The sequence below is a fragment of the Abrus precatorius genome, unplaced genomic scaffold (assembly GCF_003935025.1).
Source record: "Abrus precatorius isolate BTA unplaced genomic scaffold, Abrus_2018 Scaffold2, whole genome shotgun sequence".
NCBI lineage: Eukaryota > Viridiplantae > Streptophyta > Magnoliopsida > Fabales > Fabaceae > Abrus > Abrus precatorius.
The window spans coordinates 22,254,595-22,272,482 of record NW_020874362.1 but is presented as its reverse complement, the minus strand read 5'-3'; the positions used below and the strand labels follow the sequence as shown (position 1 = coordinate 22,272,482).

General features: G+C 29.8%; 1 protein-coding gene across 1 annotated transcript; it reads left to right on the top strand.

Annotated features, from left to right (window-relative positions):
• Positions 1 to 3,192: 3,192 nt before the first annotated feature.
• LOC113860238 lies at positions 3,193 to 3,576 on the top strand. Its single transcript, XM_027492940.1, has one exon. It carries the CDS (start codon positions 3,193 to 3,195, stop codon positions 3,574 to 3,576), a length of 384 nt encoding a protein of 127 aa, XP_027348741.1.
• The last annotated feature ends 14,312 nt before the right edge of the window (positions 3,577 to 17,888 follow it).

The window sequence follows — 17,888 nt, the reverse complement described above, 5'->3', positions numbered from 1 at the left end:
AACATTGTCATTGCTAACTTTTTGGGCTAATACTACTGCCCTCATATGAAGTCCTTGAATTACCACTACCAGTGTTGTCACCTCTATTTTTGTTATTATTAGTCATGACACAATATCTATTATATAATAACATGCATTAAAACGACAGTAACATGCGAACAATATAAATGTAACACACTAATTCAATCGTTCTACTAGACGTGTCAATTTGTTTATAGTAAATTTTTTTAATAAATAAATGAATTCAAAAGCAATTTGAGATTGACTTTTATATCCTCTTAATAAGTTCTTTTATAATACTTTTATGCTTTAACAAATTAATTAACATTTAGAGCATAAAATTAGAACATAAAAAATTGAAGAATAAAAAGAAGAACTGCAACATAATCTTAATATGAAGCAATAAGAGATTATAAAGAAACAACATAGAGAACTATTGATTTCTTTTCTACCCGATCTAACTAATGTAGAACTTTGACGATGCAAGGATTTTGAGTGCAAGTATTTTAGTGTAAAAGTAGTCACCTCTAAACTATGAAATAAAAACTATTTATAGATATTACATAAAGTAATTGCCTAAAACATGTTAATCTATCACAATCGCCTAGAGCACATTTTTGTAGCTGTTTTTGCATGTCGTCTAATCTTTGCCATGTATCTTGACATGTAACTGCTCATAACCACTCTTAATGTAATGATATTTCAATTTAAATCCTCCATGTTTGCTGGACTCTTTGAACTTAAAATTCTTTGAGAAATAGCTTGATCCATTGTCTTTGACGAAGCATCTTCAACCAATTTTTCACTTTATTTAATGAAGCCAATGTTTTCGAAAACACCTCGAAGCATCCTTTTCGACTAACTTTTGACATTTTTTATACCTTGTAAAACTATTCATGATCATATTAAAATGTCACTTTTTGAGTAAAAATCACATTTTCTTAATCACAAGTTCTTATGAAAATTAGTAAAAAATATTCTTCTATTTTGACTAAAAAACGTGTTTCTCCTAAGCAATACTTTATCCAAAACTCGTAAAACATATCATTACCTTTTTTACTAAAAATTAATTTTTTCTTTGGTTATGATTTTTTTTGTAAAAACTTATCGAAAAATGAAAAACTTTACCAAGGCCATGTTATACAAGATTTTAGTCAAAACACACTTAAACTATTAAACAAAGCTATAATTAATCATACATTATTTAAAAAAATGCAGACACATTTTTTATTTTATCTTTTTTACTAAAAAGTAGCTCAAATATACACTTTCAACAAACTTAAGAACCTTATTTCAAGCATAAATTAATATAACTTGAGAAATTTTTAGTTTTTTCCAAACACCAAGTGTAATCAGAGCTTAAACTCGGGATCGGATTAGAGATGCATAGATGAATATACATCGTTTCATCATTGAAGTACCTTTGTCCATTGCAAAAAATCCTAAATAGCAACTAAAAGATAACTACTCTAAATGATTATTTAATCCCTAACCAACGTGTCAAATTAATCGATCCTTAATTTTGTTCCTCTTATTCATTAATAAGTCCTGACCAACGCATAACTTTTGTGTTGGCGACCTCTAGGCTAAGAGTCATTTTGTGCTGATTGGACAAAAATAATGTGCGGCTTAAGACAAAAAAGGGAGAAGTGTTCCTTGTCTGCAAGAAAATGTAAAAGATAAATAAATGAAATAGAGAAACACATTATCAAAAGAAATCAGGAAAAGTGACCCCAAAAAATATGGGAATCATGCACAAAAATAACCTGTATATCAAGATTCCAATTTGAGTATTTGAGGCTTCAATTTATTATCCAATGCCACTTGGAATCCATTGCTGCCATTGCTCATAACATCAACAGTGTTATGATAGCACAACCAACTAAGCCATGATAAATTGGCTTTAGAAGCTCTATTACAGACCGGAGCTGGTGAAAAATGACACAACAAGCTCTATCTCGTCACTGTATGTTCAGGGAAAAAAATGAAACAATAATCGTGCCACTAATGAATATTGAGAACAAAATGAAATCGCCACGTAAGATACAACGTACTGATTCTGACAAAGACATTGGTCCTAAAAGGGGTGGTTTTATTTATCTATAGTGAATGGAAAGAAGAAATTGGGGAAATAAACAAACGGAAGAGAAATTCATTGGGCGATATTAGAATCTTGGTGGATATCATGCGTTATAGCATTTGATCCGTGGGGGAAAAAAAAGACAATTCGAGAAGTTAAGGCTGCAGGAATCAATGCTTTTGCTGCTTTGTTTCACTCTCAAAAACCTCTAACTTTAGATCAAACTTCTTTCTCATCACTTAAAGACAAGCAAGATAAGGTCTTTCGGAAATGGTTGAAGATTCCATGATTGCATTTGGTCACTAACAATTAATTGAAAATTTGAAAGCAAAATGATATTTCACGATCGATGTTTGAAAATTCTCCATTTTCTTCTTTTCAAAGGTGAGTAATTGATGCCTTGATAGTCTAATTGGACTAAAGTCGATTGTCTTATATGGGTTCAAAGTCAGTGCTCCTTCAAACGTGTGGTGTTCCATTAGGGTCCACCAAATATATAATTCACCTGTAATAGAGCCATGTTTGATGGACTTGAAAAGTTTTTAGGAGCCAAATGTATAATTCACCTATTATAGAGCCAACCCCAATAACAATTTTATTTTTCTACGTTACCTTCATTATAAGATAAATAATCCTATTTTAGTAGACTAATGGGATTTTATGCATAAAAAATTATACAATTTTTACACAATATCTTAACTTTATTAATTTACGCGAAGATTTGATAATTTTGCTCTAACTTAGACAAACTCTTTTCGTTTGAATCTTTTTTAACAAGCATGCATTAATTATTATATCATAGTTACAAACTTATAATTTACAATGAACACCGTATAGTTACGTGGTTCATATAGGTACGTGATTTGTCACTTTTTATATAATTGTTACGTTACGAAACTTTCTTCAAAGGCGCTACAAGGAATGGTGTAACGGTTGTTGAGAGAACCCACTAAATATGGATTATACATATCTATAACCCTTTTAATTTCACATTTTCTTATAATTGTAGAACCATTCAAGCTCACCTCTTTTATTGTTCTTTCTTCATGCCTTTCTACTCTTTTCCGAGTCATATATATACTTTTTTGCTCAGCTCGTACACCCCATCGTCCATGGCCAACGGGGACTACAGACACAACAAGAAATCGGTTTGTGAGATGTCAATGTTGTTGGTAGCCAACATCATCAGATTATCATCTCTAAGATGCTCTACCTCGAGTTTTACAAAAGAATTTCCACCTCCACAAGAGGAAAGAACCCATGTGCCTCCGGTTGGCAAAGGCAACACAAATTCGGTATCAAAATTTTACAAGAAGAGTGGAAGAACACAAGAGCCAGAGAGGATTCAAAGGCCACGTTCATACCTAATGAAACCACGAAAGGAGGATCCAACAACCTATGTGAGGCATGCACTAGACGATGTTGACATCAACGCTGAGAACTACATCAGCTATATTCGTGGAAAGATTAGGGATAATGCTAATATTGAATATTGATACAAATGCTACAGCAGCGAAACGCTTTCTGCTACACTATCCTCTTCTGGTATAGTTTAAGTAGCTTTTTTCTCTTTTAGTATTGGTAATTTATTGTGTAAAGCTATATCAGTTAATGGTGCTAAATCAACAAGATCAATAAAGAACTAGACCTAGTATTTAGTTTAATGGTTCTACCAAATAAATGAGGTACATATAAAATATTGTTTGGCTTCTTTTCCGATAAATAAAGATAATGAATAGAACAAATTAAGCATGCGGCGGACATAGTTTTCTCGTCAAGAAAATAATTGAGATTATAATTATATCTGATTTTAATATATTTAGATCTTGCTAAACAATGTCATAAGAACTTGATTAAGGAATTTTGTTTTATAAAAAATCACACTGAAATGTATTAAAATCACTAGAAGAAGAACATTAATAACATTTGTTAACAAAAACTTTATACTTTTAATTCCTTAATATTTTAAAGACAACAGTAATTATTTACCTTAAAACCTTTATCTAATGCTTAATTGTCATGTAAATATAACTACACATATAATGGTATGAGGATTCAAGAAAAACTGCATAATGCATAAAAAAACATGAGTGATAGAAAATGTCCGGCGAATGGTAATATAATCCTGTGGAATCCTCTGATGTCATGAATATACCATATAAAATAGTGTCGGCTCAGTTAATTTAAATCGATTAAAACATAAGGTTTGAGTGTGTTAAATTAAGATTAATTATAGATTCTTTTAGGCTGATTCATAGGAACTTTTATTTGATTAAATTTGAATCAACCTGATGTATTTAAATGGAAAATTAGTACTACCTAAATCATTTCACCATCAATTGAAACTTAGGCTTAACTTTAGTATTTTTAGTTTGATACTTTTCGATTTTTATTGCACGATTTGGTCCAACTAGCTTGACATTTGTACAATTTTGGTTCCCTAATTTTCAAATACGTAATTTTAGTGCCCTTATTTAAAAAACAAAAATTGCACGTGTGTCTCTGTTTGTTTAACTATGGTGAAAATATTTTCTCATTGTTTACGGTGAAAAATAAATATTGTAAACAAATAATACAAAGATCAATCTGGGGATTGGATTAAGTCTTCTTTGAGTTCTTTTAAGTGTATTGTTAACGTGATGCTCAAACTAACGGCGTAAAAAGAGTATTAAGCAATAATAGGGAATAGTAAACGTGCAGAATTGAATCAAACGTAGAGGTTTTTTACAGAAAAGTGTGAAATAAGACACAAATTGCAGAAAAAAGAATGAAAGCAAACAAAGAAGTTGGAAATAAATTGCAGAAAGGTAAATGTGCAGGAATGTAAATATGCTGGAATGTAAACATACGACTCCTCACAACGGCGAACAACGGCCACCGTAGGTCTCCTTGTAGCTGGTGTCTAGCGCGGTGCAGGGTTTCTGTGTTTCAGAGAGTTTAGGTGCGATGTCTAGGTGCAAAAATTTGTCCTCCGTAAAATGACACTTTGGGGTATTTATAGGCAGGAAGATCACCACCGTTCTCCTCCTTTTGCGGGCACTTCTTAGTAACTGTCTTCAACTGTTCTGTCCATTATCCATGATTACTTGTGATCCTGCTGTCGATAACTGCTGGTAACCGTTATCACCCACGATCTTTTCTTTGCATAGTTGAACATTTGCCCAATGTTGGTAACTGCTAATAACTGCTTTTGAACTTAACCTTTTAAGTCAATTTTTCATCTTTCGAGTTGTTCTGGTAGGGTCTTATGAGGTTCATTTAGTTTATGGCCTTAGAATAATTTCTCTTTGCCTTCTCTTTTTGACTAATTCTGGAGTGTTGAGAGTTTGTCTTGATCTCGTGGACTTCGAATATTTTCTTTGCTCATTCCTATTTTTCGAGCAATTCTGGAGAGAATCTGGAGCTCAACCAGGTTTGTAAACTTAGAATATTTCCTGACTACTTGTTTTTCGAGCAATTTTGGGAGTCAGGAACTTGGAAACTCCTCAAAATTTCTCGAAAAGGTCATCAGTTTTGTGGACTTATAATATTTTCTGACTATTTCTTGTTTTTCGAGTAGTTTTGAGTGTTAGGGACTTGGAAACTCCTCAAAAACTCCTCGAAAAGCCATTAGTTTTGTGGACTTAGAATATTTTCTTGTCAGTCCTATTTTTCGAGCAGTTTTAGATGTCAATGATTTGGAAACTCCTCGAAAAAGCCCTTAGTTCTGTGGACTTGGAATATTTTCTTGTCTTTCAAGCAGTTTAGAGAAAAATCACCAATGTAACAAAAATCTCCTTAAAATAGCTCGAAATGTGTCTCTTTTAATAAAAACTAAAGGTCTTGGGTAATATTCCACTATTCTCTTATGTTCAGGCCTATTTTTTGGCTTCTTCTTTGACCCTCAAAATTTTTTCAAAATGTAACTTCTTTTAACATGATTTTTAACTTAGAAAATTTTCCTTACACCAAACACTCATGACGTGTAAGAATGTGAGGTGATATTTTGCTCTCTAATTTTCATGTGTAGATGTTCTCTATGTCTTTATATTGCTTTTAGTCTGAATGAGCTTCTCTAAAAACGTGTTTATTCTTTATGCATAGACACATAAAGTCATCACTATAATTAACAACAAAATGAACATAGAGATTTTAAATGACATTTTAACAATATTAAAAAAATTACGAAGACCAAAATCAAAAGAGTGTCAAGTTAAAAGAAAAAAATGTGAAATAAAATATTTGAGGATAATTTTTTTCAAAAAATAGTCAAATTAGAGGGACTAAAATTATGATTAAGCCATAAATTTAATAACCTTGTTTAAATTAGATAACAAATATAGTTTATAGAAGACAAAAAAAAATTGAGAACATTAATATTATGGTGAAATTAATTCCCCTAATTAATTTTTTTTCAGCTACAAATTTTGAACATATAAAATCTGCCTCAGAGAATTTAAAGACATATACTACTTAAAATGATAGAAGCAACGAAATGTAATGCTTTAGAGACTAAAATGACAAATAGTCGAAAAGAAACTTCAAAATTCAACTAAGCAACTTTTCTATGACTAACATTCCAATGGAAAATCACACAATATCATGGAAGACCTTGCATTGTTGAAAATAGTAGAAGATGGCACGTTTCTGGATAGTCTAACTCTACGGAGGATGTGTTCGACATAGAAATGCAATATATGAACAGCTAAGTGAAGGCATGCACAATATTACCGCACGTACAACATAGATAGATAGATATGTATGTGTGAAGCAGTTTTTAAGTGTATGTTTTTTAATAAATTTAATTTTAATGCATTGTTAATTTAAAATTTTTATATTATTTATTATAGAATATAACAACATATATTTAAATGATAGCATACAAAATTTTTTAACTGTTAATATATTTAAATTAATTTTTTATTGTATTAACTGTATTTATATAATATTAAATTAGCTTGGATTGAATATACTAACAGTTAAGCTTCAATTTGCCTTGTCTTGTGAAAAAGTTTATCATAAAATGGGTCTAAAAAGTTGGCCTATCTCAACCTTCATTTTAGTTGGCTAAAATGTGTAAAATCTTCAATCGTGTCTGACATTTTCGATGGGTTAAGGAAGCCAACTTATTAGTCTAAGCCAATGTGCCAACCCTAACATATAGGCAAAGTATTTGGCATAATTTAATGTGGTGGCATCAAATAGAGTGACATTGTAAATTAAATACTCCGAAAAGAAAAATGGAGACTAAATTACTAGTACGCCAAAATTAAAAAGCTTCAGACACAAAAATAAATACTTCGTTTGACAAAATGCTAAATAATTTAAAAGATAAAAATTTGTCTCACCTTCTATTATTACAGTTTGAGAAGCTTCCTTTTTTGAAGGGCTTTTTTTTTTTTACAATGAGATTTTCTTCTAGTGATTTTTTTTTTTTTTACTGAGACTTTCTACTCATATTTGATGGGTTTTTTTCTCTCATTTATTTGACTTTTTCTACTTAAAATATTTCTTTCTTCCTGAAATTTGTTCCCTTTATCCTATGTTTTTTTTTTCTTGTCATTTTCTATTATAATAAATTTTGCTATAGTCCTACGCTACAGCATACCATTATTTTTAAGCTGCCTTTTTGGTGGTTAATTTTAGCCTTGTGGTCTATCTTACTTTTGGGTTTGCGTTAGAAGGAAAAAGAAGAAATTTGTCACACCATTCAAGATAATTCTTTAGTTACCAATTTAACATTAGTGGTCTAACTTGGTTTTGGGCTTGTGCTAATCGAGAAAAAAAATGAAAAAGGAAGTTTGTATTCTTCCTATGAATATAAATATTGCAAATTTAATTCTTATTTTGTTGAATTGTAGTTATAGAAATTTTAAAGTAATTTAGATATTAGCATGTGCGTGTGATTATTTTGTGTACATGCTAATAATGACTTCTTTATTTAGCACTCTTGATCGTAAGTGTTCGATGCGTATTTTATGAATTAACTTTTATATAAAAAATGATAATTTGATAAAAGAAAGCTAAAATTATGTTTTTTTCTTCTTCTAATTTTTAAAAATTGAATAGATTCTTTTTTGTTAATAATATTAAATTTTTTTAAAATTATATTTTTTTTATTGTATTGTTTTTCCTTAAATTTGCGACTTCTCTTTGTTTCCCCACCTCTTCTTCCTTTCCTTATTTTTCTTTTCTTATCCCTTTTCTTCTTCTTTCTAGCTCTTCAATTCCCTTCACTGTATAGTAAGACATTGTTAGAAAAAATAATGATGATAATGTTGAAACCGAACTGGAGTCCACAATAAGTGGATAAGAGTATAATGAGACATTCTAAGTAAAAACATATTTTTAAGTATAGACGGACTCGATAACCTAAATAGAAGCAACAATTGTTGATAAAAGTTTTGCATTGTACTTGAAGAGAAAAATAATAAACCAAAAAACCAAGATGAAAATTAGGAGAGGAGGAAGTCCCATGGAAGGAAGAAGATGAATTTTTTATTTTTAATAAAGTAACTTTTATGATAAAAAAAATGACCTATTTAAAATGCCTATAAAATTTAAAGAACTAAATTAAAATTTTAAAAATTAAAGAATCAAAGCGAAAAAAAAAAAGTTAGAGAATTAAAAATATAATTTTTCAAGAAAAAATATTTTGAAGTTTGAGACCAAATAAGTTTTCAAGCACAAGTTTGCATATGTAATAAAAGAAATAACATTTTGAAGACCACTAAAAATATATCATTAACACGCTTTAAGATATTGTTGAAATTTATTTTAAAATACATATTATGAATGAGAATATTAAATTAGGAGTAAAATTCACATAATTTTAACAAGTTTTAATTAATAATAAAAGTGTATTTCAGAAAGTGTATTGTTAATATTTCTTTAGTATTTTTTTCCTTTTAGAATTATTACTGATATTTTAAGTTATTTGACTATATTACTACACCTAATTTAGTTTTTCCAAGTGTTAAATTAAAATTAAAATAACTTAAGTAAGTTTTCAAAGAAAGAACTTAAAAGAATTTTGATGACATACTTAGAACCTTTTCTCATGCATTATAATTTGAAGGTTTAAAATTTTTAAAATTAAAATTAATTTTAAATTTTATAATTTCACTATCTTTTGTATTTTTCACTTTATAAATAGCAAGAATTTGACTTAAAAAAATAAATCAAGCAATCACACATTAAGAGCTGATTTGAAAGAACTTAAGAGTGATTCATGAAAAATACTTTATGACTCAGTTAAGCTATTTTTAAATTACTTTAATAATTTTTTTGGTATAACTTATCAATTTGCTTTCACCTTATTTCATTAAATTTAAGACATGTATTTTAAAAATAATTTATTCAATAAATACTTAAATACATAATTATTCAAAGCATACTAAATATATGTTGTATCTATTTTCTATCATTTTTTCATCATGGAATTACTTTGACATTTTTCATATATAATCGTTTTTTATCTAATTTTTTTTTTAGTTACTATACGTTCATTTTAACATTCTCATTCTTATCACCTTTTTTTTTTATGTTGTTCCTATAAAACCTAACGTTTACTTAATATAGGATAATTGGTCATATAGTCATATGATGAACCTTTCTTTTTAGTGTAATAGGTAATTTATTGTCATAAATAATTTTTAATGTCTTTCTTTACTTTAATCACCTATCTTGTATTATATAAATAACATCTTTATTAATTTATTCATAATTCTATATAGAATTGACTTGAAGTACCCAAACTTTAGAGATTTGTTATATAATGTCATCTTTAATTTTACTTTCAATATATGATTCTTATTTTTTTTTTTACTAAAATTGTAATGCATTTATTATGTTTTACTTTCTCTTAAATAAAAATCTTTACATTTTAAAGTTTTCTTCCATAACTTAATTTTAGAGTTAACATTTTCTATTGTTTCTTCAATCAAAATTATGTCATCTACAAAGAACATGCACTTAGAGATAATGTTTTGTATATCACTTGAAGCGCATCAAAGACTAGGCTAAATAAGTAAAGGTTCTAAGTAGAGCTTTGATATTCTCACACATATGATTATCCCCTCATACATGTTTTATATATCCCAAATTCATGCTACACAAACATATTTCTTTTGTAAAGTCTTCTGCAATACTTCTCTTAACCAACGATCATATGCCTTTTTTAAGTCAATAAAAATTATTTGTAAATTTATTTATACTTTTCTATCAACTTTTACTAGAAGTATATAAATTTGATTATAAACCTTCTTAGCATAAAACCAAATTGATTCTTTACAATCTCATTTTTTTATCCTAGTATATGATCAATCACTTTTATCCATAACTTTACAAAGTAATTTATGAGTTTTCTCCCTTTGTATTACATACAATTCTAGATATCACACTTATTCTTGTATATAGAGACCATGGTTTTCTTCCTCCACTCATTTGATATATTTTTCAATCTCAAAGTCTCATTAAAGATTTTAATGAGTCATTCAATTCTTAGTTCTCTCATATTATTAAAGCATATTGTTTTACTATGCTTCATCCTCTTAAAATCTTTTTTTAGTTCTCTAACACAAATTCTATGATAATATGTTAAACTTAGATCACTTACTTGAGTTTCTAATACTTCTATATTTTCATTTATTCCTTGTCTATTGTTAAAAAAATTATTGTTTATCTGTCTTTAATGTCTTGATCTATATAACCAAAGCTTTTCTTTCTTTATCCTTAATATATCTAACTTAGTCCAAATGTTTATAATTTTTTTCTCTAGTTTTGGCAAGCTTATATATATATATACTCTTCAACCCAGTGTTCTGCTTGAAGAAGCAGGTTTCGCAGTAGCTGCCAATCTTCTACTGATACATGGACAACTGTGTGAACTGATGGACTTACCAATTTTAATTGTTACAAAGGACGATGCTACCATATTGAACCCGTTGCTGAAGAAGAAAATCAATATATTGCTTATGTAGCTTATCCCTTAAACTTTTTTTACGAAAGTTCTATTATTAACATGTTTACTATATATTATCATTCTTTATTCTAAGATCTTCATAGAATTTCTTAAAATCCTTATATCATACTTCACTCATGTTTTTCTTGTTTCATTTCTTCCATTTCAATACATCACCCAATTATTATTATTATTATTATTATATACAAAATTTTGAAACATGTCTATTTTATTTCTAACCTTCTCTTACACATTCTTATTCCACCATCGAGATTCTTTATCTTTTGGTCCAAAACACATGTGTCTATATAATATATATATATATATATATATATATATATATATTATGTTCTACATCCCTATTTATAATAATCATTATAATTGAACTTTATTTCATGTATCTTGAATAATTTCAATTCTTAATTTATGTCTTTTACAAGTGTATTTGTCTTAAAAATCAATTTTTGAGACTTTTTTTAGTACATGGACTCATGACAACGCCTTCAACAAGTGCACTAAATCGTACAAGTAATATAGTGAAAGTAGTATTATTCCCACAGAGATTAATGCAAACACGTATGGGTTCACTAAATTGAACTAATTGAATGCGATTAGGATTGAAGGAGACTCTAAAATATTAATTGATTTAATTCACTTTACAAGTAAATAAGCAACAAAATTTGAAATAAGATGAGAAAATTCAATGATAAGATAGTTAAGATTAGACTTCACCCATTGTTCATGTGATAAACTAAACTTCCTTATTAGTTCAAGCTCTTCTTAAGATGTTAAGAAAATTTTCTACTAAATTAATTCATATCCAATTCCTTGGTATGCAAATTCTCTTGAACCCATACACAAAGATTAATTCCTCAATTTCAAATGTATAAGTCTAAGGTTCTAGAATACAAGAAAACCAAAAGATCACACACCCAATAATTTCTATTCCTAAAAAATTAAATGATGAGATAAGTAAATCAAGAAGCACAACCACTCATTTCATTTCTAATGTCAAGAAGGTTCATCAAAACAAAGCATGAGTAGCTAGTTCATACCAAGCATAAAGAATAGATTTTCAAGCTAACATCAAAAGAAGCTCAAACTAGAGTCAAGAATTCAATTATATCACAATCCCAAAGGAATCCATCAATCCTAACTACAAAATATTTAGTAGTGTATAAAAATCGATTATTGGACAAGTGCACCCATTGTCAGAGTAATATTACAAAAAAAATAGAGTACCAAGTGTCATATCCACAGGGACTGTTACTAAGGTTTACTTCCTTGATTACCCAATTGTTAACGAATATAAGCAAAGAAATTATGTTAATAAATTTTGCTGAACTAAGAAAAGAATAATTTAAAAGAAACAGATTTCTATGATAATAAAATCTAGAAAAATATGACTAAGTGTATTCAAGAAAAATAAGTGAGTATCTAGATTGTAAATCCTCTTAAGTGTCCAAATAACTAGAATTCTCCATCAACTACTTAGTTCTAGTCTTTTGTTGCTGCAGGAACTCCTAAAATAAATCAATACCTTTCTCAAGGATAATGGTTCCTAACCTTCAGTTGAATAATCAGAATCTCTTCCTTAATTAGTTCTCCTAGGTTGCATTAAGTTCATTATGAATTCCATAATTAGGGTTATTCTTAATACAGAAAACTTATGTCTTTCTATCTCTAGAAATACATTCAAGTCCTTTTAATTGAGCAACGGTAATTTCATGCAGGATTTTTACTCAAAATCAAACAAGAAAATAAGATATGAGACAATTAATACTACTCAATTAAACTCAAGAGAAAAGAACATGAAATACCATTAAAAAAATTTCCAAAAGGATTGGTCACATAGGATTCATTACATCTAGATACTCAAAGGAAAACTAGAACCTAAACACAATTACAAAAGAGAGAAATTAGAAAAATTGATTGCATTCTCTCAGCCGTCACGAGCTCTTTCTTTCCCAAAAATAGTGTGCCCTAGGTTTTTGTGCCAAGTTCCCTTTTATAGGAGTAGTCCAAGGGCTCATTTTCTCGCAAAAGTTCAATTTTGACGTACATGAAAAGTATACACCCATATACACGACCATGTACTTTGACCGTGTACATCTTTGGTCTCTAACATTTTCTCTTCATAGCTCTTCTGAAAAGTACACATCCATGTACACAATCATGTACATTGATCGTGTACATCTCTGATTTTGATGATGTACTTCAAATGAACGCGACCAGTGAGATACACGTTCATATACACAGGCGTGTAATTGCCTATGTATATCTCTAGTTCTGATTATGTGCTTCAATTGACGCGACCAATGAGATACACGTTCATATACACGGGTGTGTACTTGCCCGTGTATATCTCTTGTTCTTCTCTTGCTTCAATTCTCAATATCTTTTAAGCTTTCACTTCTTGATCATTTTTCTTAAAATATGAATAAAAATGTATTTAATAATAAATTCTCTCAATGAATAGCTCAAAAATCTTAATTATCATTCATGAATTACATTATAGGATCATGTATAGAAGGCATTTATCATTTAGCAATCTATCACAGAAATGAAAAACATAAGAAAAGAAAATGTTCCCTTAGCCAGTTCTTGAGAAGAAAATCTGAGAATCTTCTCCAATATTTCTCTCCAAAGACCTTAGTATGGGTCTATTCTTCATGCTCTAAAAGAGTTGCCTCCTAGTCTTCCCTCAAAAAATCCTACCTCTTTTACACTGTGTTTCCCAATCCCTTTTATCTTACACAATATATTTTTGTCAACATCAATAAGGTTGCGTCTTGATGTATAAACACTTGCGCTTTAGTAATGAAAGTCTTGCAACTTCATTAACTAATCGTGATAAGCGCCTTAGCGCATACAAGCTTACGCCTTAGCACACATAGGTCTGTGCCTTGCCGCTGAATAACCTGCAATCAAAATCTCAACTTTAGCAATTTTCACCCAAGACAGTAGTAAAGTAAGAAAAATTATAAAAACTAGATTTCTAATAATAATAATAATAAATTTGGAAGAAAAAAAAAAGAAGTTAAAGAAGAAAAAAAGAAGATTGAAACTAACTAAAAACTACACACTACTAAACTATTAACAACTCACGTTAAAAAAATATACTCAATACTTTGAGGGTTTAAGAAATAATACTATAGCTATGGTTTTTACTTTTACTTAATAAATAGAAACTAACTTAATTTGTTTACTTAGCATGTAATCTTAATGTAAATGTAATTCAATATATTAGTGAATAAATTATCATAAGTTATTTTTTATTTTTTTCTTCTCCTGACAATTTGTTAGATTTGCACCATTTTATACCTTATTTACATGGAAAATGTGTTCATTAGTCATTGTGGGAAGTATTTGAAAAAGGCAAAGCAAGCCAAGAAAAGAACTTATATGTAAGTTTAGTTAGCTATCATGTCCAAAAGGATATAGTTCAAGTTAAATAGATTTTGTTTATTAAGCATGAGTTTATAAGCTTATAAAAAGTGACCTCAATTTTTTTCCTAAAATGTGTATCACACTAATTTTTAAGCATTAACATGCTCCAACAACTTTTTTAGGAGATTGTTATTTTACATCGTCAAATTAGATTTTTAGAGTAACCACACTAGAACTATGTCAAAAATGTTATTCTTTGCTACATTCATGTGACTACACCTATATTCATATGTGTTTATGGCCAAAAGTCATGATTCTTTGACACTTTTTTGAGTAGGAATTAAGAAGATGTTTGAATCCACTATTTTGAAGCTAGATTTTTGTCGAAGCCAAGAATCACTCTAATTTCTATCCATTTTGTAACGCCTCTAATTTTGTAATATTAATTATTGTTATTTATATAAATCTAAATGTACATTCATGTGTGTATTTTCTGATATATGTTGTGAATATATATATATATATATATATATATATATATATGTGTTTGTGTGTGTGTGTGTGTGTATGTGTGTGCACGACTGGTTGGGCTGAAATGGGTTAAGTGCCTAAGTGCAGGGCATATTACTAGGTTGTTCTCGCTGCAGCGAAAGGGCCCTGAGAGAAGGACTGAAACTGTCACCCTCTCGTTATAGCGAGATTCTGCAGAAACCAGAGTGCAGTTTTCTCTAGTTTTTTTGTTGTAGAGAAAGGGCGTGTCGTTGTAGCGAGATCGTTGTAGCGAGAGTGTCGCGACTAGAAAAGAATTTAAAGGGGGTTAGGGTTCGGAGAGAGTAATTTCTCCCTCTCCCTTCGAAATCACTTTGATCCTCTCATCTCCAAACCTTTTTTCACCGATTATATTGCCTTCAAAACTGTTTGGAAGCTTGATTGAAGGTTGAATCCATGTGAGAAACGCTTGGAGGTGAGTTTTAATGGTTAGGGTTTCGGTTTTTCACCCCTTTTCTCTGTTTTCGTGGTTTCCCTAGGTTCTCATGGAATTTCTCTATGTGTTTAGGACGAAATCCGTGAGGGGGAGCACTTCTTGGTGGATTTAGCGTATGAAACGTCAATCTGAGGTAAAGGGGGACTCTGTCTTACTCTTTGTATGCGATTTACCGTTATTTAATTGAATATTGTGATATTGCTGACTAGAGGATAGGAAATTACTGTGAAATATGATGTGGGCTATGTGCCATGATATATGCATATTGTGTGTATGGATGAGAGAATATGTGGTTGATGGAATTTTGCTATGTATTGAGGTGTGTGAACAAATGTGGGCCTGAGGGCCGTGTAATATAGATGAATGTTGGCTATGTGCCGTGTAATGTGAAATGAATGTGGGTCTAGTGCCGTGTATTTTAATGCAATGTGGACTGTGTGCCGTGTGTAAGTATGATTACTGCATGCGTGAATGAAATATGTGTGATTGGGCGTATTAGCGCCATTGTAATGTGCTGTGAATGGTTCAGCGATACACTAGGATGTGGGAGATGAGGATGGTAGAAATACCTTGGGAAAGAGGGAGTGGTGGTGACACCGACTACGGAACGGGTGCACCACGGGTCACAGACTCTCTTCCTGACTAGACCTCTGACTACTATCTATGTTGAGCGACCCGTGACTGCTCATGTGGTATCCGTGAGGCGGGGGTAATCGGCGACCATTTATGGTGTAAATTTATGATCACAGTGCTATAGAGAGTGAGGCTGTTGTGCGTATGCATAAGTTTGTGTATTATGCTTGTGGGTGTGATAATGCTGTTGGTACTTACATCTGTATGAATGTATTAGAAATAAGTTAGAGGTGAGACTCTATGCTTGATTGTGGTTCGGTAGTGTAGGGTACTCACCCTTACATTCATTTTTCAGGTAATCAAGACGATCAGCATTGGACTCAGTGAAGGGGTGGATGGAACTGCTATAGGACTTAGGATATTATTTTGGAAAACTGTTGTATTTGAATAAGTCCTGTAGCAACTGTTTGATATAATTTGTAACCTTTTTTTCTATTTGAAATGATTGATGAAACTTGAATTAAAAATAGAAATTTTATTATTTTAAAAATTTACAAAATTTCTTATTTATTGAAATTAAATTTAAGGTGTTATACATTTTTTATTTTTATTTTTTTTCACTATGTTGTGCTAGGTTCTTAAGGTAAAGGAAAACGATTTTCAATATAGAGTTAGTTTGGGTAAATGAATTTTAATTATCACTTAAATGTTTATGTTTATTAGAAAATTGATTGCAAAGGACCAATGAAAATATAGCACTCTTTATAGAAAATTACCTTGTTTGAGTAAATTTCTAAGTAAGTACTTATAAAGGGAAAAAAGAGTAAAATAAATAAACTTATAAGGTTTAAACCATTTATTGAATCTCAATGCAAGGGTTTGACGTGTTAATTTATAAGATTGCTTAATTTTATAATAATTATATGAACCGACCACTCATACAGTGATTCTACAGTTAATTAAAAATTGTAAATAATTTAGATTTGAAATAAAGCAACATAGTGATTGACTACCTAGTGATTAGAGTTTATTACTATGTGTTTTCTTAAATTCCTAAATGCGATGCATGTCTTAATTGAATTTACTTTAGGAGTTAAGTCTTTTGATTAAGGAGAATTTGTGTATTTAAGGAATTGAAACGTAAATAAATTTATGAATTTAGTCATCAATTTAGACTCAAACCTAAATTGAGAGGGGACTTAACTGGAAAGGTAGAAATGGAATGAATTAGGTCCAAATTATTCAAGAATAGTGAATTTTTACCTGTTTTGCTGCACATCCTCGGTTTGTACGGATTTCAACATTTTAAATAAACAATTTTAGCCTACCGTTTGGGTTTGATACATGTCCATTCTCAACTCTCAAGCGTGTTTCTAAAAATGTTTGGGATGTTATTTATTGGACGGAGATGAAGATGATTATTTTGTATATTAATTTCTTAATTTTCTTAGTTATATCAAAATTTTACGGCGAAAAAATCACTTCTATAGTAGTGACATTTTACTCTATAAGTAATATAGGAGTTAATGATTCAAATAATATTTTTTTTAAACTAATTACTAAAATAGATTAAACAACAAACTAATTTTCTATCTGGAGTTAAATTTTGCCACGTCAATCGATGTTTCATATAAAAGTTGGACAAAATTAATTTTTTTATTTTTATTTTTATTTAATTATTTTGTTTAAAATAGGGACGAAACACTCACAATATAACACATGTTATTAATTTTGTATAAAACTGGGATGACACTGTAAGATCTTGACATGTGTCAGAATCTTGATAAATTTGTCTCAAATATTGACAAAACTACAGGATGTTGACACGTGTCTAAATCGTGTTAAATTTGTCTCCATATTGGACGAAACCACACGATGTTAACACGTGTCTACATCGCATTAAATTCATCTCCATATTG

Bases quoted from the DNA above. Each gene is read 5' to 3' on its own strand.
- LOC113860238 (XM_027492940.1), top strand. From the start codon at position 3,193: ATGGCCAACGGGGACTACAGACACAACAAGAAATCGGTTTGTGAGATG.